This window comes from Pinus tabuliformis, chromosome 5_1 (genome assembly GCF_031772625.1).
Source record: "Pinus tabuliformis cultivar Carrire ecotype Pingquan chromosome 5_1, CPIR1, whole genome shotgun sequence".
NCBI lineage: Eukaryota > Viridiplantae > Streptophyta > Pinopsida > Pinales > Pinaceae > Pinus > Pinus tabuliformis.
Window position 1 is genome coordinate 811162797 of NC_142305.1, and position 17248 is coordinate 811180044.

General features: G+C 39.8%; 1 protein-coding gene across 1 annotated transcript in view; it reads right to left on the bottom strand.

The window, feature by feature from the left end:
• The window catches only part of LOC149167400 (ATP-dependent Clp protease ATP-binding subunit CLPT1, chloroplastic-like), a 231037-nt gene that overhangs the window by 79507 nt on the left and 134282 nt on the right, over positions 1-17248 (bottom strand). The window contains exon 4 of the mRNA XM_089432974.1: positions 5950-6129. Coding sequence (XP_089289100.1) covers positions 5950-6129 — 180 coding nt within the window. The remainder of the gene's footprint in view (positions 1-5949; positions 6130-17248) is intronic.

Genomic DNA, 17248 nt, shown 5'->3' on the forward strand with positions numbered 1-17248 from the left:
CTGCGAAAGCATCTGCTATATATATATATATATATATATATATATATATATTGCATTTATACTCAAAACAAACATCCCAAATACAAATTAATTGTAGAAGACATGAAAACATGCATATTTTTGCATAAATCAAGATAGATATAGCATCCATTGTACATTAATGATTAATTATTCGAGCATCAACCATTTAGATGCATCAACTATCTAGAATCTAGATTCTTCTCCTCTTGTCTAGCCTTTGCCTCTACCTTGATTGTCTAGGGATATTAGTCAACATTGCCCAATTTTGATCAAACTACCTAATTCAAGACTTAAAATATGGTAGAAAAAGCTTAACATGCTTGATCGATGATTTTGACTTGATTGAAAGGTAATTTTTTGCTAAGCGCGTGACAAAGGAGTTCAACAATCAACACCACCAACACTAGGGTACATATAGGGATTGGTGGTCTTGATTAAATGCTAATCGCATACCTTCATACTTGATATAATCTAATGAAATGCCACAATCCCATTGATCCTAAATTCCTAAAAACTGTTAAGTCTACTGAATTTTGAATAGGATATGAAATTCTATTTTCTCCATATGAAGTCCAATGAGGCTGGAACCACTCTCAAACATCCTGAGTCATTTCATGGTAATGTTAAAAATTTAATTAAAAGGATGAAAATGAAAAATAAAGGAGAATGTCACTTTTATTTTAAGAATTTAACATTACCATGAGGGAGAGTCTGCTATATTTATATTTTTTTTATATTTTTTTTGCCTTCATTCCTCACCCTAACCCAAGGTGGACCCACCCCCAACAAGCAAACTCACCAAAAAATAAATAAATTAATTAAAAAAAAATCGATTTTTTTAGGTCGTGCAGCGCTTTTTCTGGAAGCGTACGCTTCGCCCTCCAAAGCGCCACGCTTCGTACGGCAGAAGCGCCATACGAAGCGCGCTTCCGCCGAAGCTTCCTAGACGCTTCCGCACGGGACGCACTTTCGGGCTTGGAACCGGGGGGGGGAGCACTTCGTGCAACATTGGACCACAGGGTGACATCATCATTTGACTAGGTTTGACCACTGATTTATTGACTATTTTTGCTGCTATTTGGCCAGCAAAGAAGGTCAAGTTTGACTAAGGTTGACCGATCTCAAGAGGGGAAGTTTGACTATTGACTGTTCACTGGTTAGGGTTGATTTGACTATTGTTGACTAAGAACAGAATTGCAGATTTGACTGGGCTTTTGTGGACGGTGGTATTGGATCATCCAATTGTCAAGTCAATTTTGACTTTGACTTTCTATTATTGTACTCTCTCTCTCTCTCTCTCTCTATTGAACAATTGATAATAGATAAGAAGAATTGATCAAGGGTTTTCCCCATCTTGAGGTTTTTCCCCAGCATTAGCCGAATTTTGGTGTCCTCTTGTCTTGGCATGTCTTCTGTGTTTTACCATTTATGTTCTATCTACAGTTACTGTCAATGTGAATTAAGGGTTTATGTGATTGTTGTTGGACATTCAATTGGAAATTGATATTGGGCTAGTAAAAGACTTTTAAGTACTTGTTTCAAGCATGGAACATACCATTGTTATCTAAAATTAACATGAGTTACTTGAGAAGTGTAACTCATCCCAAGAACAAAGAGAGAGGTACACTTGTCTTGAGGAGTTACAATTAGAATTAGGGAGAGAGAGAGTTACACTTAGACATGAAAGAATATTTGGTGAGAGTTACAAATCGAATTGAATGAGGGAGTTACAAGTGCATTTAATGAGGAGCTACACTTTTGCCACACATTGAATTAGTGAGGGAGAGTTGCATTCTCTTAAGTGTGGAGTTACTATTTTGTTTCAAGAGAGAGATTGGTTTGCCAAGTAAGAGATTCTCAATTTAATTTACTTATTCCATGAGAGAAATCGTTTTTATTAATCTATTAATGACTTTAGACTATTTTATAAATAATAGTATCATAATAATAATAATACTAGTAAGGATAAAATATTAATTATTGACTTGTATAATCATGATAGATTTGATTTTAAGGTGGATTTCATATGTTGAGATCATCTTTGATCATTTAGACACGACTTTCTGTTTATGGAAAGTCACTTTCAAATTGAGATGTGACTTTCTATTTTTGGAAAGTAATATTACAATTGTCAGAAATGAAATTTTATTATAGGTGGTTCAAACAAAACTAAAAGATGTGATTTCTTTTGGGAGAAATTCATCCCTGAGATGCCAAACTTTAGCAAGTACCTTGCCATCCACAAAAGCTACTCTATCTCCTTTATCTTCTAAACATGAAATGGAGACTAGATTCTTTTTCAAGATTGGTACATATAGAACATTGTAGAGATGAACATTGTTACCAGACTCCAGCTCAATGGATATCTTTCCAATTCCTTTGACTGCATAGTTGTGGTTGTCTCCAAGCTCTACCCTTTGGGATAGCCTCCTTTCCATCATGTTAGTAAGATTTCCACGATCTCCGATCATATGTCTTGATGCACCACTATCTACCAGCCACATATCATCATCATCTGCAATAGAACCTGTTAGAGCAGAAAAGTAAAAGAAATATTTGTCACCTTTAGGTTTCTTTGGATGTTCATCTTCAACGTCGGTAGCGGAAGCATGTTGTTTTCCCTTCCTCTTTTTGTTATTAGTTGTCTCAAGGCAATCCTTTTTATAATGTCCAAATTTCTAACAACCATAACATTGAATCCTTGACATATCCTTCTTTTGGGGAGAAGGAGATCTCCTTCCTGACTTCTTGTGTTGAAAGCCAAACTTCTTCTTTCCTTTATTCTTGAATGGACTTGCAAATGCTTGAAAAGCTTCTTCCTTTTTATCACTTCATATTAGCCTTGATTCTTCTTCAGCACAAAAGGTACATAGTTGTTCAAATGAAGGAGATTCATTCCAACTACTTATACCTGCTACAAATGCATCCCATGATCTAGGTAGACCATTGAGTGTTGTAGTCACAAGTTCGTTCTCAAAAATAGTTTCTCCAATTGCTTGAATTTGGTCTTTTATTTGTGAAATCCTTATGAAATATGAAGCCATGGTGTCATCATTTGTCATCCTTACATCACAAAGTTCATTCTTCAAGCTCATGGCTTGACCAACATTCTTGATAGTAAATAGATTAGTTAGGGCATCATACATCTTCTTGGAAGTATCAAGCTTTGCAATATAGGGAATTAGATGATCTTTAATGGAGTCCACAATAAGACTCATGGCAGTGATGTCATCCTCCTTAAACTTTTCCTTTCCTACAGTGTTTGTTGGTTCTACAACCTTTCCTGTCACAATATCCAAAACTTTGTTCTTTGCAAGAATAAGATCAATTCTAAGCTTCCAAGCTCTGAAGTTTGAGGCTCCTTCCAACTTGTTCTCAGATTTCATAGAAGAAGCCATGGATGCAAATCAACAAGAAGGACTTCAACAATAGTGATCTCAATGTAGGGTTTCTTCAAAGGTGATCTTAGTGTTCTTTTCCTTCACCAAAGCTCTGATACCATGTTGATTTTCTAAGTGCAATAGAGACTAGCACAATATTTCTAAAAAACTGATAATTACTTTTGATGTTGATCTTCTTTTAAATTATTCCAATATATCATTCAACAATTATACTTCAAAAATTCAACCATACAAGAACAATAGAGATCACAATGCACAAAGAGAAGACAAGATTTACCCTGGGAAAACCCAACAACCTTTTCAATAGAGAATTCTTCTATTCAACAAGAGACACACCTAGACCTTCTAGTCATTAACTAGGTCACACCTGGTCAAACCCTCCAAGTCAAGTCTCCCAACCTGATCCAACACTTCACTCTCCCTGATCTAACCCAAAATTTTGGCCCTCCTGCAACTACCAGAATCTCAAATTTTCGGCCCCCAACAACTGCCTAGAAATTTTGGCCCCTGCAACAGAAACTGCCCAGAAATATGCGAACTGCAAAGAGAGAGAGTCTATCCACACGTGCGAGCTTGAGAGAGAGAGAAAGAGATCCAATTCGTCCTTCTTGTCCTTCTTGATCTTTGTTAGGATGCCCAAAAATTTTCTTCTTGAGAGAGTGCGAATTGGTGGTGAGAGAATGAGGTCGAACTGCCTTTATATAGTGATCTGCCTAGGTCGAAAGGGTGTGTCCCCACCTAGGCCGACTTGACTTGGAAGGAGGCTGACTTGACAAACTTGGAGCCAAAAATTTCAATTTCAAAAATTCAGATTTTCTTCTTTCAAAAGTCCAAATGGGACTTGACTCAAAATATAATTTTCTTCAACTCAGCATTTAAAATATGCTTTACAATAATCAATATAATATATCAAGTGGCCAAATGTACATTACAAAGACTGACTATAGTTACAAAATTCAACAAATATTACACCAAAAAATATAACAATTTGGACTCTTTGCTTAAGTGAATTTATCTCCCAAGATGAACTCCATAACTCATGTACAGGAATTTCTGTTAGTTAACAAGATTTTTTAGTCGCGTTCTTGACTCTTCATTGATTTGAGTCTGCATGCTATAACCAAAGTTATGGTTTTAACCTCTCTATTTCATTGTTATTGATTCCAGATGATATTCTAAGAGTTTTTGACTTCCGAAGGCTGCTATGAGCATTAAGGGGCAGCCCTCATTTAATTCTTTTTAAAATTCTAAACCCATTTCACACAGTATCCACTGATTCCCCAAGGTATTAGTGAATCAATCCCCACTCCACAATTTATAACTAATGGCAATTGGCAACACTAGATTTTCATCCTTAGCTCGAAGGAAGATGGTGAATTTCTTCTTTGCTCTCAATTAGCTGCTTCTGCATTTTAAAATAAATCAAAATTTTGGACTTTAAAGGTAATCTGTCATGGACAAGGCAATTTTTTCGATTGAATCATGATGTTTTGTCAATATATTGCAATATATTCACGGTTGGAAAATTGTAATTTTTTTCAGTGATACTATCATAGAGATGAGAGAATCACCATATAACACAATGTCAGCAATGTATCGCCACTATCTGTAACATTGTTTTTTAGATTTACAGCTATGTTGCACCAAGTTTTGCACAAAGGGGGTGAGGGAATGGAGAAGAAGGTTTAGGAAAGGCTGGGAGGCACGTTAAATTTCCAAGGGATGAGGAGAGTGGGGCAACAAAAACAAAAAACATATAAGAAAGAAAACTAAATCTCAAGACAAAGTGTTTTGACGAGATTTACAAGAGAGATCTCTGAAGAAAGAACCTGTCCTCAACCTGCCCATTTTTTTACATTTTAATGTTAAACTTCATTCTCTGACTGGTCAATGGGAGCAGCAATTTGCATATTTTAATATGGCCGCTTTGACATTTTTTTAATAGTCCGTGGGATTTTCTTCAGAACTTGATGCTATATACTCAGGCCAATTTTATATAGAGAAACTGGGATGAAAATGCAGCAGTAGCCAATTTTTATACAGTTGATATATGATTTTAAAAGGCCGTTATAGCTGGTGGGTATTGCAGGCTGGCCTATAGTAGTTGTAGAGGACCAACCTGGCCCTGAGAAGATTTGTCAGGTCCCCAAATCCCCGAACATCCCCTGGTTGGATAGGGGAGATGTCTTGGGTTCTCCCACTGATATCCCAGAGGAAAAGGGAGCATTTCCCCCATTCCCCTGTCCCCTAGGGATGGGGAAACACTGGGTATGCTTCTCCCAAGGATGGGGATGCATCTCTGTTCAACTATGTTTATGGTTAATTGCTGAAACACATCTGATAAAAGAGAAATATGAGGTTGAAGTGCTAAACATCAACAAAATTTATAAGCAACTTGAATATTAAACATAAAGGTTTACAGAGTTCAGTATGATAGTAAAGATTAAAAAGAATCTCACCAGCTTGAAAATGCTTCCATTGTAACAAAATACCCCAATAGTTCAGATAGTTTTCCAGATAAACTTACCTGATTTAAGCTTCTCATCAACAGCCCAATCCAATGCCTTCTGTGCAGATTCAGTTAGTGGTGGACGCTCTGGACTGGTGAAAAGTGGATAAGCTTTTCCTAGCAATTTTATAGTTTCATCCCGAACTTTGAAGAGTGTTACTCCATTAGCCCATAAAAATTTGGAAGCATAACTGGTGCCTGGGAAAAAGTAGAACAGCCATCAGTTAATGTTGAAATAAATAGTTTATTTCTTCACATCACATTACCACAGCTGCCTTGATTGATCAAAAATTGCTTAATACATCAATAACAAATCATTGCAAACATCAAATACTTTGTACTGCTCCCTGCAAGACAAAGAAGTGAAACATAATCTGTTTCAAAAGTTGTCTTGCCCTTCTCATAAAAAAACACACTGGCCAAGCATTCTATGTTAAAACATTCTCTAACATTTTAAACTTTACGGAATAAAGCCAATATAAAAGGTTAACAGAGTATTAGCCATAATGACAGCAGAAAGAAATGTTTAGCACAACTTAATATCCAGATTCTATTGCAAAACAAGATGGTAGCATAATACTCATGAAGGGTAGCATAATATTCATGGAGGGGAAAAGAATAAAATTATCTAGGAGACCTGAATTATAACAAGGAAGAAATACAAATATCAAATCAAATATGTAGTGTAGAAGGCAAAATGTTCTACATATAAAAGCAATACTTCCAAGTATGACAGCATCCACAAGTGCCAAAACTGAAGAGTGAAGAGACAAATATTCTCCATCAGGATATAAGAAATGTGTTAATTTTCACAATGTTCTATGTGTTAGTTTTTGGTAGCATCGGAAGTGCTCTAGCCTTGAAAATTGGTGGAGAGGCTAAGGCACATGAGTTCTAAATAACCCAGAAACCGTTTGGTGAAATTCCCCCTGGATTGTATTTTATTAAAATAATTAATATTTTTAATGGAGTTCCTAAGTCTAAACTTAAGGAAATTAAATTAATGGGTATTAATCAAAATATGGGCGAGAATGATCTAGAAAGTGGACCAAGTCATGTTTTAATCTTAGCCGTTGATTAGAGACTTAATCTCGACTGTTGAAGACTCAACAGGGAAAGTATAAAATGGAGGCTTGGAGTTCATTTGGAAACACACACAGAGACATTGAGGAAAGTGATTTTCTGAGGTGAGAAGTTCTCAGAAGGAAAATTGATTGGGGAGATCTTGCAGCTAAGGGGCAGAGAGAATTCGAGAGGAGGACTTTTCGGAAAATATAGAACAGAGAGGCGAAGAGAGCTTGCAAAGAGGCAGCACAATAGCAGGGAGAGCTGACGGGGAAAAGTTGCTTGTCACGCAGAATTTAGAACTGTCAGAACAACTGAAACTGTTGGGAACTGTCGGAACAGCTGGGACAGCTAACGCAGAGGCAGTGCAGTAGCTGGGAGAGTTGATGCAGAAAAGTTGTCTGTCACACAGAATCCAAAACTGCCAAAATAGTCGAACCTGCCAAGAACAGCGGGAACTGTCAGAACAGACGGGAGAGCTGATGCAGAGGGCAGAGAAGGTGACGCAGTGTTGACACAGAGCCAGCGCAGAAATAGCCGAGGTTAGCTAGTCTTGTGCCAGATCAGCCGGAATTCTATTGGGTGAAGTGAGGTAAAACTCACTCAGGTTTTCCGCCAGTATTTTCTCTGTAAAGGATTATTAGATGAGCATCCTAGATTTGTATTAAGATATTTCTCCTGCATAATAATAAATCCTCAGAATTGCTGCACTGGTTTTCCCACATTGAGTTTTTCCAGGGACTATTGTGTCCAAAAATAAGTGTGTCCTATGTATCTTGTTCTTTGCTTTGTTTTCTATTTCATGAGATCAAATATTTAATTAGTGTAGGCTATAGAAGTAATTTGCTTCAGTTTCAGAAGAATAACTTCGTTAATGTATATTAAAAATCAAGTAGGTGAAGTAAATTCAAATTTGCTGCAGTAGGGGTTCCTACAATGTAGGAATTTTCACATGGTATCAGAGGATTGATTTTGAAACAAGAAGAGCAGATCAAGTGTTGAGCAATGAGGTCGAAAGCTGCACTTGGCAGCAGTTCGAATCCCCTTGAAGGGATTGCACAGTCCTTGTCAAGAAGAAGATCCGAGGAAATCTCTCTCTGAGTGAGACGACAGAGAGGTACGATTTCCAGTTCGTGAGTTTGCAGAGGCAGAGGGAGTGACGTAGAGCCTTAGCGCAGTGCTTGAAGGGCACAATTTTTGTCGGGGCAGAAATCCGCTGGAAAAGAACGAAGACTCGTAGAATGGGAATTTTCTCCTCATCGAACTTTTTGCCAGAAAGTTCGAATTTCTCACTTGTTGAGCAATTGAGCAGTGCTAAGCAGTGACTAGAGGAGTCAATTCAATAGTCGGGTGAGATGGCATCGCATGGGCTCAGAGATCAGGATAGGTTGGACGGAGCCTCCAACTATGTCATATGGAAGACCAGAATCTTAGTTGTTCTGGAGGAATATGATCTCGAGGCCTACATCAAAAGTGTTGTAGTTGTTCCTGCTGACAACGATCAAAAGAAGTACAAGTCCGAGCAGGGGAAGGCAAAGAGGCTCATTCTCAATGGAGTTCGAGATAATGTGGTCTCACACTTGCAGGGCAAGGATACAACCTGGGAGATGTGGGAAGCCTTGTCGTCTCTGCATGAAGGCTCTTCCGAATAGTGGAAGATGTATTTAGAGCAGAAGTTGCAATGGACCTTGATGCAGAAAGGAGAAGGGGTGAACCTCTATCTTCAATGTCTTCAGGACACCAGAGACCAGCTTGTTGCAATGGGGTCCACTCCTCCGCCAACTGCGATGGTGAGGATAGCCCTAAATGGAGTCTCGAATGAATGGCAAGTTTTCGTCCAAAGCATATTGGGCAGGGAAAAACTACCTTCGTGGGAGGAGATGTGGGTGGCTCTTCAACAAGAGGAGTTAAGGAGGGACCTAGTGAAGGTCAACCTTAATGGTAGTAGTGGGAGTGGCACAAAGACAAAGGTGGAGGAGGAAAATGCAACTCTAGCATCGAAGGGGTAAGAGAAGCCAAAGCAGAAGGAAGACATTTCGAAGGTGAAATGTTTCAGATTAGGCGAGATGGGTCACTTTGCATCTCAGTGTCCTTTGAAGCAAAAGGATAAGGACAAGAAGCATGATCCAAAGGTCGCAGTCGCGAAGATCGACAAGGAAGAGTCTGCCATGAGTGCCCACGCATCTCCAAGGGGGAGATGGGGCGATATTGAGCTGTAGTCGGTAGGGTTACATGTGGGCAGGATCCTTGAGGTGTCCACCTCTTGGATCAATTCCTTTCTACGGGAGCCCAAGATTCAGCAGTAACGAGATGGACTTAGTGTCAGATGATGCAGTGGAGAGTTTGGAGGACAGATGCAGTGGCTTGGGACTAGAAACTGATCAGGGCAGAGCAAGGTTGGTGGCAATGCAGTTGGCACAGTGCAAGAGTTAGCAGTAGCGCAAAAGAATCAGAGGGTCAAAATCAGCAGCAATCAAATTCCAACATTCATTGTATTATGTTGAACACAGTTAAGTTCAACTAACTTGGATGTTTTTTAGTTGCTTCTCTCAACAACTGAGTTGCAGTACAGATGCAGTGTTAGCAGTGGCAGTGCTAGCAGCATAGCAGATGCAGCGTTTGAGAGGGAGTTGTAATACAGATGCAGCAATGACAGTGGCAGTGTCATGGATAGCAGTACAGTAACAATAACAGCACAGTGTTGGCGGCAACAATAGTGAAGAAAGGAGGTGCTTCAGAAACAAAGCAGCATGCAGGTGGACATTATTGCTAGAGCACTTTTCTCGCTAAGAGGGAATGTTAGTTTTTGGTAGCATCGAAACTGCTCTAGCCTTGAAAATTGGTGGAGAGCTAAGGCACATGAGTTCTAAAGAACCCAGAAACCATTTGGTGAAATTCCACCCGGATTGTATTTTATTAAAATAATTAATATTTTTAATGGAGTTTCTAAGTCTAAACTTAGGGAAATTAAAATATTAATGGGTATTAATCAAAATATGGGTGAGAATGATCTAGAAGACGGATCAAGTCATGTTTTAATCTTAGCCATTAATTAGAGACTTAATCTCGGTCGTTGAAGACTCAACAGGAAAAGTATAAAATGGAGGCTTGGGGTTCATTTGGAAACACACACACAGAGATTGAGGAAATCGATTTTCTGAGGTGAGAAGTTCTCAGGAGGAAAATCGATTGGGGAGATCTTGTAGCTGAGGGGCAAAGAGAATCCGAGAGAAGGACTTTTTGGAAAATACAGAACAGAGAGGCGAAGAGAGCTTGCAAAGAGGCAGTGCAATAGCTGGGAGAGCTGACGCAGAAAAGTTGTCTGTCACGCAGAATTTAGAACTGTCGGAACAGCCAGAACTTTCGGGAACTACTGGAACTGTTGGGAACTGCCGCAACAGCCGGGAGAGCTGACGCAAAGGCAGCACAGTAGCCAGGAGAGATGACGCAGAAAAGCTGCCTGTCACGCAAAATCCATAACTATCGGAACAACCAAAACTATCGGGAACAACCGGAACTGCCGAGAACTGCCAGAACAGCAGGGAGAGTTGACGCAGAGGGCAGAGAAGGTGACGCAGGGCTAACGCAAAGCCAGCACAGAAATAGCCGGGGTTAGCCAGTCTTGTGCCGGATCAACCAGAATTCTACTGGGTGAAGTGAGGTAAAACTCACTCAGATTTTTCGCCAATATTTTCTCTGTAAAGGATTGCTAGATGAGCATCCTAGAGTTGTATTCAAATATTTCTCCTGCATAATAATAAACCCTCAGAACTGTTGCACCGATTTTCCCGCATTGAGTTTTTCCAGGGCCTATTGTGTCCAAAAATAAGTGTGTCCTATTTATCTTGTTCTTTGCTCTGTTTTCTGTTCCATGAGATCAAATATTTAATTAGTGTAGGCTACAAAAGTAATTTGCTTCAGTATTCAGAAGAATAACTTGGTTAATGTATATTAAAAATCAAGTAGGTGAAGTAAATTCAAATTTGTTGCAGTAGGGGTTCCTACAGTGTAGGATTTTTCACACTATGTTGCAACAATCACTTAAACAATTTATTTTTTCAGTAGCAATCACTTTTCCAATTATTTTCTATCACCCAATAACAGTAAGCAATTGTACATAAAACAGTGAACAATATGCACAATAGAAGATAGTCAACATCAATGAGACACAAATTTAGGTCAAAAACCAGGGGAAAACCGCACAAGGAAGAAAACCCAACCAGGTTCTTCTTCTAATAGATAATCAATTGTTCAACAGAGATACATAGTCCAAGTACATCCAACAACAAGTCAAAGGTCAAAGCCTTGACTATCCAAGTCAACAATTCAATAGCCAATCAATGATGAGCAATAAAATCAACTATGGTCAAAGTACTAGTTTTGCAATTTTGGGCCTGTCAAAGTTTAGCCAACAGAACAGCAACCCTAACCAGTGCAAGGTCAACGATCGACAATGCTCAAAAAACTTCGGTCAACCAGTCAAAGAATGTGGCCTCTTTTCCTCAATCAAACCCAATCAAAATAGATCTAGCATACCTCCTACAATTTTGTCAAAGTCAACGGTCATCCTGCGGGCAACCCTAGCTTCAGGTATGCGGTCAAAGATGGTCAAAGTGGCCAGAAAAGTTCGGTCAAAGTCTCCCTGATTTTGGCCTCCCAAAGCAGATCAGAAATCAATCAAACCAATCCAAGTCAAGCAAAGTCAATATTGGTCAAAGACATTGTTTTACAACCCGGCGGATTCAACTCGGAAACGGCCGAGTCATACCGAGCCATTAAAAAATTTTATGACCCGGCCAGCAACCCGGCTCGGGAGACCGAGTCATAGTTGACTCGGTCAACCCGGCTGGGTCCGTATTGACTCGGCCGAGTCAATGAAACGACGGCTGGGCACGTAAATCATGAAATTTATTCACTTTTTTTTGGATTTTTGGTAAAGTTAAAATCAGTTTATGGATTCCAAAGGGTTTAGGTAAATTGTTAAGTGCTTTTGGGGTCCATTTCCCCCTCCCAAACCCTATTTAAGACAGCCAAATGCTCTCATTCACTCACAGCAGTCTTATGCATTTGAGTGAGAGTCTTCTTTGAGGATTAGTGAGCAGTTCTTGAGCTTGTTTTGGAGCAGCAGTGAGGAGTCTTGGAGGAGCATTGTAGCTGGAGTGAGGAGCTTCTTGGGCAGCCATTTGGAGCAGCATTGAGGAGCTGATTTTTGGAGCAAGCTTGAGGAGGCAGTTTGTGCCTGGAGGTATTTTTTTCCACCTCTATAAATCTGTTTTTGCTTAGTAAATTTTAGGTGCATATCAAGAAAGCTTAGAGAGTGTTTTTAGTCAAATAAATGAACATTGAATCAATTTTTTTTTTTTTTTCATTTTCATATTGTTTTCCTAGTCAAAAAATGGCACCTAGAGCAAAAGATCCTGCTTGGGCATATGTTGAAATGGTTGATAGTCAGATGTGTTGCAAGTTTTGCCATAGGAAAATTAAGGCAGGTCCTGGGGGGATTAATAGGCTGAAACAACACTTGGCAGGGATTAAAGGCCAAATTACCCCATGTCCCTCTGATGAAATTGAGGAGATTAGAAAGAATTTGTTGGCCAGCTTTGAAAAATTTAAAGAAGATAAGGCTACGCAACAAGAGATACAGGCTGAGATTGGGAGGAAGAGGGAGATACAAAGAATGATGGCTACCAACCCCCACTATGATTTTGAGGGTTCTTCCTCTATCCCTCAAACTGAGGCATCCAACCCTTTCCGTTATGTTCCTCCCTCTTTGGTTCTGTTCAAGATAAGGGAAAGGGTAGAATGAAGGGTGATGTGACTATCAAAAGTTATTTCACTCCCTCCTCTCCATCAGATGCACATGGTCCTGAAGTTAGTAAAGGTCAAATTCAGCCCACTTTAGATGACCATTGGAAGAAAGAATTGAGGGAGACTGCTTGTGACTACATAGCTAGATGGTGGTATGATGCTGATATCCCCTTTAATGCTGCTCGTTCACCATATTATGAGCCTATGTTTGATGCCATACATGCTGCTGGAAAAGGCTTCAAAGGCCCTACTATGCAAGAGCTAAGGGGGTTTCGTTTGCAGAAAGAAATTCAATCCATTAATGAGTATTTGCAAGAGTTCAGGGACTCATGGGCAAGAACAGGGTGTACCATCATGTCAGATGGATGGACTGATCAAAGAAACCGTACCATCATAAACTTTCTTGTCTTCTGCCCACAGGGAACCATGTTTTTAAAATCAATTGATGCATCTGATGAGGTAAAAGATGGCCACTTGTTGTTTCAGCTATTGGATGAGGTTATTGAGGATGTGGGGGTGGCTAATGTTGTTCAAATCATCACAGACAATGCCTCTAACTATGTTCTTGCTGGTAAACTGTTAGAGGAAAAACACAAGACCATCTTTTGGACCCCATGCGCTGCACATTGCATAGACCTCATGCTTGAGGATATTGGAAAACTAGATTGGGTCAAAAACACTGTAGATAATGCCAAAAGCATAACAAAATTTATCTACAATCATACACTGGTTTTGAGTCTCATGAGGAAACACACTGGAGGCAAGGATATTATTAGGCCTGCCATCACTAGATTTGCTACACATTTTTTGACATTGCAATCTATGCTTTCCCAACATAGAAACTTGCAAAAGATGTTTTCCAGTGATGAATGGAATCAAACCAATTGGTCTAACAAACCAGAAGGCAGAGAATTGAAAAGGAAAGTCCATGATGAAACTTTTTGGAGAAAGGCAGCAGAGATTGTGAAGCTTGCTGAGCCACTAGTTAAGGTGTTGCGGTTGGTGGATGGGGAAAGGTTGGCTATGGGCTTCATTTATGAGGATATGGATCAAGCAAAGGAGCAAATAAAGACAGCATACAAGGATAGAGTGGCAAAGTATGGGCCCATTTGGGCAATCATTGATGAAAGATGGAACAATCAACTCCATCGCCCTATACATGCAGCTGGGTATTTTTTGAACCCACGGTATCATTATAGAGCTAAGGAGTCAGGAGCTTTGAGGGGGGAGGTCAGAGATGGACTGGTTGATTGCATTGAACGCATGATCCCATCGGAGTCTGATCAGCTGCAGATACATCAACAGGTCACATCCTTCAGCAATGCAACAGGTACCTTTGGGAAGAACCTAGCAAAGATTGCAAGAGAAGCAGATGAGCCAGGTAAACAAAAATTTCAATTTTCAATTTCTTAATGGTTTTACAGTTTTACTTTTTTTATTAAAGACTAAAGTTTGTTAAATCATTTATAATTTGAAAGTTAGATATAATTTGTAATTGTAATTTTGTTGAGCTTCAGCCTTCATCTAACTCATAATTCATTACACTCCTATGTTTTTTGCAGCACAATGGTGGGAGGCCTTTGGTGGCCAGTGCCCTCAATTGCAAAAGTTTGCAATTCGTATTTTGAGTCAAACTTGCAGTGCATCTGGGTGTGAGCGCAATTGGTTTGTCTTTGAGAGGATTCACACAAAGAAGAGAAACCATTTGGAGCAAAAACGGTTGAATGATCTAGTTTTTGTCCAATACAACCTTCGGCTCAGACGGAACCAATTGCTGAACAAAAGACCTGATTCAGATCCCATTGTGTTGGAAGACATTGATCCAACATCAGATTGGGTAGTGGAGAGTCGTGCACCAGAGTTTGATCCTGATGAGGATCTTGATGAACTTGAACTGGAACATCCACTTCAGCCTGTTCAGTTGAATGCAAATCCCGATCCACCAGCCTCAGTCTCACAGCCAGCAAGGACTCCGAGGAGTAGGACTCCAGTTGTAGGTGCTTCCTCTGCTCAGCCACGACAGAAGCGCAGCCGCATATCTACTCTATCTCAGCTTGCATCTGCTGCACAGCCTGCTAGTGGTACTGGCACCACTTCTACAGTTGCAGTTGGAGACGATGATGATGAGGAGGAGGCATGGGGCCCCTTGTCTGACTCTGATGATGATGATGAGTCTGATCCAGAGATTGGTCGAGATGATCTTGGCTCCTCTGGCAGTAGCTACTAGCCAGTAGTACTAGTATTGGAGTCTGGTCAGCATCACAGTTTACTTTTGTTGTAGAGGCCATTTCTAGCCTCCTTGGTTATTTGTATTTTGTTTTGAGTCTTTGATCATGTATGACAGTTGACTATGTATTGCCATTGGGTACCATTTTGATATAATGGATTGGTTCATGAGCCTACTTTGATCATATGTTGTCTTCCATCTATATTATAATGCTATGTGTTTGGAAACATGAATGAAAATCTTTAAAATTATGTTTAAAATATTTAAAATTATGTTTTTTTATAAAAAAAATAAATATTTAATGTATTTTTTACAACGACCGAGTCATTGAAATCGAGCCGGCCGAGTCATTACCGAGTCGGAGTCGGAGTCGGAGTCGATCCTCGGCCGAGTCGGAGTCGGAGTCGGAGTCGATCCTCGGCCGAGTCGGAGTCGGAGTCGGAGTCGTAAAACATTGGTCAAAGATGCCCAAAAACAAAAGTCAACACAAGTCAAACAGAACTCCTTCCCATCCTTTCCCACATGTGAAGTCAACCTGCAATATTTCAAAGATGTACAAACCAAATGATGAAGAAGTGATGTGTTATGTGATGCCTTCAAAATTCAAATGAAGTCAACGAAGGTCAATTTATATGTGAATTAGGATGTCGAATTTCTCTTCTAGGCCGACTTGACAAATTTGAGTTAACTTGGACCAACATTAATAATAAAAAATTTCCATGTGCAAATTTGATTTTTCCAAGTGGAAGAGGGGTCTCCTTAGCTTCTCCAACAGGGAAATTGCTCCCTCCGCTGCCAATTTTCAACACTCCCTCTCAGCTAGGGAGGAATTTCCATCTGCATCATCAGTCTCACGTCTCATCATCGTTGCAACATATCTCATCTCAACCCTGCTCATCTTTGCTCATTTCAGAACAATGATGTCTCGATCTAAAGAAGAAAAAAAATCATAGGGAAGATCAATTTACCACTAGGGTAAAGATATTCCAACCCTATATCAAAGACAATGGGGAAGATCGATTTGCCATAAGTGACAAGGATCTTCCAAACCCCATGTCCAGCCCACTGATCAAAAATCCAACCAAACAATAGGGGAGATCAATTTACCACTAAGGTAAAGATCTTCCAAACCCTATATCTTTGACAATAGGGGAGATCGATTTGCCACAAGTGACAAAGATCTTCCAAACCCTATGTCACCCAGTTTGATCCTTAGTGATCAAGTGGTTGAACACCATGCATCCCAGACTTAGGGAGATCAATTTACCAGACGTGTCTACCATAGGTAAAGATCTTCCAACCTAAGTCTCCTCACTCATTGGCTAGATGAGTGGCAATCCAACAAGCCCGATTTGTGGGTAGGATGCATGTTGGTGAATGTACTCTATCAAGTCCCAGACTCGACAAGGGGAGATCAATTTATCAAAATGATGAGGATCTTCCTACCCTATAGCTCCGAAGAGTACCCCACGCCCCCAAGAGCTCCCAAAGCTCAATGTTCGTGATGAACCGTGACCTCTTCCCAAAAGGGTCACATCCACTAGTCCAAGCTTCTCTCTGAAGACCAAGAACTTCCCTTTCAGCAAACACTTGGTAAGCATGTCAGTTATTTGCTCATCAATCGAGATGTGATGGAGCCTTACTGCTCCTCTCTACACCACATCCCAAAATTTGAATTTGAGATGAAAGACTTTGGACTGATGCACTATTCCCTGGACTTAGAGGTGTGGCAAAAACCTAGTGAGATTTTCCTTTATCGAGGAAAATATGTAGTGATTTGTGAAGCTACTCGAAATATTTAGAAGGGTAGAATGCAGGTCCATGGCCACACCATTGGAAATGGACTTTAAGAAGCTATGTGGAGATGTTATAGGACCTAACTTGCCAAATTCTTCTTAGCATCGACAATTGATTAGGGCATTATGGTCCTTTTGAACACCCATCCAAACATATTTTTTGCAATTAATACTTTGAGTCAATTCATGATTAAGCCTCTACATGCACATTGGGTTGCTACTAAGCATGTGCTGAGATATTTTCATGGGACGATTAATCTTGGTTTGAGGTACACTACAAGAGATGTGAGATTACATGGATAAACTGATGTGGATTGGGCCATAAATGTTATTAACAAGAAAAGTACTTCAGGATGTTGTTTCAGCCTTGGATTTGCCATGATATCTTGGATAAGCAAGAAACAATAGTTTGTTGCCCTGA